A 7085-nucleotide genomic window follows, 5' to 3' on the forward strand; every position below is an offset into this window, starting at 1 on the left:
AGGGAAAAATATATTTTGTCAAAAAAATTAATCCTTTTTCCTGTAGTGGTTCATGTGGTATAGTTGAAGCAGTAACTAAGCAATTACATTTGTTATATATGGCACCAAGCTGGTTTTAAGTGAGTCATTTTTCTAGAGCTTGTTGTCTCCATAGCCATAAGAAAGAAATAGGTTCTTCATTCAACTTCTGAATCCCTTCTGTAAGACTGCTTTGTTCTGTCCCTGTATCTTGCTTCCCTCATTACCACCTCTAAACAGAACTTCCTTTTCAGTTTTATTTTTCTAATAATTAGCCTTTGTCTCTGTTAATAGCAACAGACCTTGTCTGTTGTCTGTGGTTGCTATAAAGAGGTTGTCTTGCTAGCCATGTAGCCACACAAATAGCTAACTGTACTGAGCTCTCTTCAGTACTTTTCCCAGCTTCTTGAGTAGGTTTTTGCAGCCCTGGTACTTCTTTTTTCCCCCCAGCCGCCGCCTCCTAGCTACATCCGTTCCTCCTTGACTTGTGTTGGGGTCTGTTACATTACTACAACAGTCCTTTTACAATAAAATTAAACTTCCTCAAGTGGCTTTCACACTGCACTAATTCTGTGCTCCTGTTGCTCTTAGCTAAGAATTGCTAACCAGTTTTCTCTTGGTTTGTTGGTTTTGGGTTTATAGCTTGTACTGAGGGACGCTGATTAGTTTCCTGCCTGGAAGAGTCCCTGTTGTTCTCCTTCATGATATTTAAGGCAACACTCTTCCAAGCCTCCTCAACTGTCTAGGTATTCCAAGACAGCAGATGAGGCCATGTTGCTGGCTTTGTCTTGCCTTTCTTGATCCTTTTAGGGTCTTGCTCATTCCGAAGCAGATACATTGCTTGACAATGTTATCCCCAGGCAAAGCTTTACTTTTTCCAAAAGTTTCAGAGCCTTGTTAGGTGGCAGACTTGCTTTCTCTCTTTGCTGCACAGGAAAGTCATCAAGAGTCTTTAATATGTTTTAAATGATAGGCTGGGGTTAGGTCTTGAGAGAATTTCTAAGCAACTACCTGACTCTGGACATCTTTCTTCAGAAGAAGGATCTAAGCAATTAATCTAGTAAACTATTACTGGTGAGAGAACCTCCTTTTAAAGATCAGGATTGTTATCTTAGAAGAAGAACTAAAGGTACTGTATTGGAATGTGAGGGGAAAGTAAAATGCATATCTAATCTTGTCACCTTCTTCTCCTTCTCTATAGCTTAAATATGGGGATACTGTAATAGTGCCCTTTTTTAATGGTTTTTACTGCTCTCTTCCTCCTTTTCTGGACTAGATTGATACCAGAATGTCCGGACATGAAAAAAAAAATGTGAAATCCCCAGCTGTGTCAAAGAAAACCAAGTCTGCAAAAGCTGGGCTGCAATTCCCAGTTGGCCGTGTGCATCGGCTACTCAGAAGAGGGCACTATGCTGAGAGAATTGGTGCTGGAGCTCCAGTGTACCTGGCTGCAGTGCTGGAATATCTGAGTGCTGAGATATTGGAACTGGCAGGAAATGCTGCACGTGAAAACAAGAGAAGCAGGATAGGGCCACGACACATCCAGCTGGCAGTAAGGAATGATGAAGAGCTGAATAGTCTGTTTGCAGGTGTGACCATTGCTGAAGGAGGGGTCATGCCCAATATCCTCTCCCAGCTTCTTCCCAAGAAAACAAAATCTTCTGGTCCAGGACAGAAAGATGGCCAGTCACAGGAATTCTAGTAGCTGTTAAGTTTGTTACCTCTGGGATGGGTTTCCTCCATAACTGTTAATTTATCATGCCTACAGACTCTTGATTTTTATTTTTAATGTATGTTCTTTAACTGCTTCTAAGTGTGCTTCTTTTATTGATCTCTGTGAAATAAATACTTGTGCAGAAGGTTGGGGGGATTCTTTGTCTTATGTGCTGCAGCTTTTAAGAAGGAAAAACATGACTTCTCATTCCAGAGAGAAGTTGCTATTCATCTGTATCCTAATTTAAGGTAACCTGGGCCCAGATGTTTAAACCTAGTTACTACATGCATAAAATGAAATGTGTTTAGGCCTGACAGTGAGCATGTGAATGTACATGATGCATGTTTGAAGATGGTGGGGGCTCGGCCAACTGGAGATCTCATTAGTCAGCACACCCTCTCAGTAACCACTTGCCTCCCTACTGGTCTTAAGTACTGGATTGTTTCAAAGGTTGCAGTGCAACAATCCACAGCTTCCAACACTCTGTTCAAGTTTGTAAGGGAGCTTTTGAAATATGATGGCTGATAACTTGATCAGGCGGTCACCAGTTCTTGTAGTAGGAGATACAGTGAACTGGATTTGTTTTTGATTATTTCTACACGTCTTTTTTTTTCCTTCCTTAAGCTGCCTCTTCCAAGCAGATAAGTCCTAGTCTTTCCTCATATGAAAGCATACCCTTGATCATCTTGTCCCTTTTTGTATATTTTTCTAAGCCTACTTTCACTTCTTTGAGAGGTGATATCAGAAATGCATACAACAATCAAGATGGGGGTACACTGTCAATTTTTATATAATACTGTCTAAAATATGTGAGCTATTGCCCTTACTAAAGCCTTGGGCATTGTATGCCTTTGTATGAAGGAGTGGAGGAATACATCTGCAGATTCTATCCTTTATAGGAAGTAGAGACTAGAACTGGGGTACAGAAGGCACTCAAATCAGGGCCAAAACACTTTGGGGTGGCTGCTGGTATCAGAGAAGTAGGGCTGGAAAGGACCTCCAGAGATCTTCTAGTCCAGTTTCTCAACCCAAAACTGGGTTGCAAGAATATATGAAAGGGTTGCGAACAATCACAAGAAAAGTGCAGAAAATAAAATGAATTTTCTCCTTTTTTTTAAAGGACAAAAATGTGGGAACCACAGGTTTCCCCTTACAGATTGGCAGAGTTCCAGCCTGCAAGGGGCTGCTTAGGGCTGGGGGTGATCAGGCAGGGGCCACCACATGCATGTACACACGCACACATGCATGTGGCAGCCAGGTGGTATGGAGAGCAGAACCTACAGCTCCTGGTAGGTAAGGGTGTGGGGTGTAAGCACAGTGTTGGAAGGGGAAGGGGGCAGCACAGGTGATGCATGGGAGGGATGCATGTTGCCCTCTCCTACCCTCCCCAGATTTATGCACCCACAGTGGACATGAGGCTGCAGCCTGGCCAGACTAGAACAGGCAGCAGCTGCCTCTGCTTCCCAGCAGGTGGGACACAGCACAGGAGGGCAGAGTGGAGTTGCAAGACCTGTTATTGTGGCTTCTGCTGCCAGAAAGAGCAGAAGTGGCCGAGCCATGACAGCAGGTTACAGTCACAGCCTGGTGCATGAGTGCCTGGCAGTAGGAAGAGGTGAGGTCAGCACAAGTTCCCCCCCAGTCTGTTACTCCTTGCCCTGCTGGCAGCACAGCTGGCATGGGGGTCCTGCTGGTCGCAGTGGCAGCAGCAACTAGTCTCATAACCCTGCTCCACCTTCCTGCACTGTCTCCCGCCTGCTGGATCATGGGCGTGGCTCCTGCCCATGCTGGTCCAGTCAGGCTATGGCTCCTGCCTGTTGTAGGCACCCAAATCTAGGGGGCATATGTCCCCACACTGAAGGTCTGGGGGCAGGGAGCAGCAGGTCCGGATAGAGGGGCAAAAGCAGGGCAGAGGGAGGGTGGAGGGCTGTGGGTTGGGAGTGCTGGTGCCCTTACCAAAAGGGGCAGGGGGCTATTTTCTACTTAAACTATTTACTGCCTCAGAACTGGCCCTTGATGTTTACAGATGAGTCCCGGAACAACAAAAGGTTGAGAACCACTAATTTAATCCACCCCCCCTGCCTGAGGCAGGATCATCCCTATCCAAACCATCCTGTACACTCCATAATATAATCTCTACAGCAGACTACCATCAACCCTGACATGACACAGAGCTAGTACCCTAACCTGCCACAGGTAAAGCAGTGGAGCCATGGCAGTCAATTATGGCTTCTATTAAATGTTGTCAATATATGTTCAAGAGATCCTAGGTAAAGGGCCATGACCTCCTCCCCCCTCCAAATACAGAGGAAGGGAAAACCCACACAGCCCATACCAGTCTGACCATGGGGTAAAATTCCTTCCCAATACTAACTATGGTGCTCAGTCTGAACCTGAGTGGAGGGGAAAGACTCACTAGCCAGGAACCTCTGGCTTTGGTCCCAGCTGGAGCATTGGCTATAGCCAATGCCTCTGAGGAAGGCTTAGAAACATTCTCAAACATATAGCAGAAAGAGCTGGGAAGGAGCAACAGCCAAGCCCAGAAGCATAGGAAATACCCATAGGCATACCTGTGCTAAATCATCCATGACCAGTGGCTGTCCAACCTCCTCTTGAACATCTCAGGAGTCCACAACGTCCCTAGGCAGTCTGTTCCACTGCCTTATTGTTCTAACAGTGAAGATGGTTTTCCTGATATTTGATCTAAACCTACATTGCTGTAACTTTCAGCCATTGGTCTGCATCTTCTTCTGCAGCTAGAGAGAAAATGTGCTTTCCTTCTTTATGGTAGCTGTTCAGGTATTTGCAGATTGCTATCATTTCCCTTCTTAAGCACCTTTTCTGCAAGCTGAACATACCTATCTCCTTCAGTCTCTCGTCATATGACTTTCTTTCTAAGCCATCTTTATTGCCTGTTTTTGAACCCTCTCCAACTTCTCCATACCCTTTCTAAAATGTGGAGGCCAGAATTGGACACAGTGCTTCAGATGAGGCCTAGCCAGTGCTGAGTAGAGAGGCACTGTTGCCTCCCACATCTTGCTCCTGTTGATGCACCCCAAAACCGTATTCACCTTTTGTGCAGTTGCATCACACTGCAGACTCGTACTGAGTCTGGGATCTACCGAGATTCCCAAATCATTTTCTATAGTGCTGCCGTCCAGCCAGGTGTCACCTCACGTCACCAGGGGTGCATCTACACATGACGCTAAATCTCCGTAGCAATGTGTTATGGCAACGTAGCATCTGTGGGTGTCTACATGTGACCAGCAGCTACTTCACCGTAGTGATGTCCTCTCCTGGTATAGCGTGCTGATATGGCGTAGTAGCTGCTTAAAAATAACTGTGCGCCACGCATATGGCACAGTATGGGCTGTTACTGCACCATGATTTTGTAGTTCCAAAAGGTAGTACTAATCATGTGCAGTAACAACATCAACATACCAACACATGTAGATGCACCCCAGGTGACTCCCTTAAGCTCAAGACCTGTGTCTGGGTTGGCTTTATATGTGCTGCAGGAAGGGAAGAGGTAGGAGGTAAGTGGGGGTAGATTCACCTCAACTTCTGTAGTTCAGCAGAGCTTCTAGGGTTGGACTGGATTGTGGATGGGGAGGTTGATGTATCGGGCTTATTTATAAAGGCCCAGTAGATGTAAGAGTGAGGACAGGTTTAACATTTGACTCTGACTATCATTTATAGATACCTTAAGATACAATTTCTCTCCATTTAGACTAGAAGTTAAACCATACCCTCTTCCCTACCCCCACTGACATCTTCTGGTACCCTTTTTATAATGGGTTTAACTCCATTTATATTTAGAAATATAGCTTTTGTATAATGAATCTGAACAAGTAAAAATCCCCATGATCAAAGAGACTCAAGCCTGCATTTTGTTATATGTGCAGACACCAAAAAGATAAAGGCAGACATCAAGATACTGACTTCAGAGAGTCCCTACTAGTTGTCCCAGTACTCCTCCTCCTCCTTTCCCCAAAATAAACCTATTTTGTTCTCTTCTCTCAGACAGCTGTACACATATGGCATTCTCTCTGTTTTAAAAAGTGCTTTTATCAAAGATTAGAATCTCATATCATTTTTTACACCAGAATGTGCTTTTGGTCTTCTTGCAAGTCCTTAACACTGCATGTTCCAAAACTGTGCAGCCCTGCATGAAGATTAAATATCTTTGTCGACATTTCTTTGGGACTATGTAGTTTAGAGAGGCAGCTTGACCATCTGGATCAAAGCATGAGAGTTCATGGTTTTATCTTAGTTGTGGTACTTCCTTGCTGTTTTGACCTTTGTCAAATCAGTGTTTTTTTTCTTGCTTTGGCTTCCCCCATCTGTCAGATTGTATTTTCCTCCTGAATTCATAGGGGGCATAAGATTGCCTTTTAAACAGTTGCTGTTTATTGAATGCTTTACAGTTATAAACTGCTAGGAATAAGAAGGATTGTTATTTTTTTTCCCCTCATGGAAGTAGCTATTCCCAAGTAAAGGGAAGGAATGGAGCAGTTTTCTTCAAAAGAACAGAGGAAATAGTGTGAGTAACTGGAGAGAGCATCATCTGTACTGTGAGTGGCTTAGTGATGCTGTGAGTAGCATCTGTGGCAATATTTTTTCCAGCAGTATCGTGATGGGGTTCCTTTATCACTGAGATCCAGTCCATCTATTAAAAACAAGCAAACTTAAAGTAAGCTATTAATCCCATGAACACTTATTATGCTAGTAGCCATTTGCAAAGTCAAAGACAGGAATGGGAATCAATCACAAGTTTTACACGCATTAAATCTCCGTGCACATGTACCCAGAACTCCCGCTGAAGGCAAGGACTACAGGATTGGGTCCTTTGTGTATGTGAATAGCATGTCCCTGGTACAAGATCATCCCATGTTCTACTGATTACAGCTGTCACCTGGGATGGCTGATGCCTAGCGCTCAGTCCCAGGTTTCTGGAATGCTTTTGTATTTTATATTAGAGAATTGTTGGTCTCTAGCAGTGTTGTGGTAGTATCCCCCATGCCTCCTCTTCATGATACCTTCAAAATATGTGAAGGTACACAAAATGGACATCATGGATGTTTTACCATTCCCAATACCATCACAGTTGTAAACCTCTTCTCTTCCATTTTCTTGCTATCTGATATTGACCAATGAGATGGTCCACACTGGCAAGGGACCTCCAACATAATAATCACTTTCTCAGGTCTCAGCTGCAGCTAAACTATAATGCCTTTCTTGCTGAGGTCTTAGTACAGCCCAGGTACTTAAGCACATACTAACACCCATCATCTTCAATGGGAATTAAGCATATGTTTGAAGCCATGATTCAACCAGGCACTTAGATCTCCTGCTG

The 7085-nt window shown here is 44.2% G+C and overlaps 1 protein-coding gene across 8 annotated transcripts in view; it reads left to right on the forward strand.

Moving 5' to 3' along the window:
* LOC102384973 (histone H2A-beta, sperm-like) overlaps positions 1–1881 on the forward strand; it is a 2087-nt gene extending 206 nt beyond the window's left edge. For 2 of the 8 annotated variants that reach the window (XM_014525071.1, XM_014525070.1), the window contains exons 2-3: positions 992–1147; positions 1295–1881. In XM_014525071.1, coding sequence (XP_014380557.1) covers positions 1307–1720 — 414 coding nt within the window. In that variant the 5' untranslated portion in view covers positions 992–1147; positions 1295–1306 and the 3' untranslated portion in view covers positions 1721–1881. Of the gene's footprint in view, positions 1–140; positions 201–349; positions 429–991; positions 1148–1294 lie in introns of those variants that run through there. The other 6 variants (XM_025216449.1, XM_006034459.1, XM_014525072.1 and 3 more) reach the window with 5 other exon arrangements.
* Positions 1882–7085: the final 5204 nt, after the last annotated feature.

Source organism: Alligator sinensis, unplaced genomic scaffold, assembly GCF_000455745.1.
Source record: "Alligator sinensis unplaced genomic scaffold, ASM45574v1 scaffold462_1, whole genome shotgun sequence".
Classification (NCBI taxonomy): domain Eukaryota; kingdom Metazoa; phylum Chordata; order Crocodylia; family Alligatoridae; genus Alligator; species Alligator sinensis.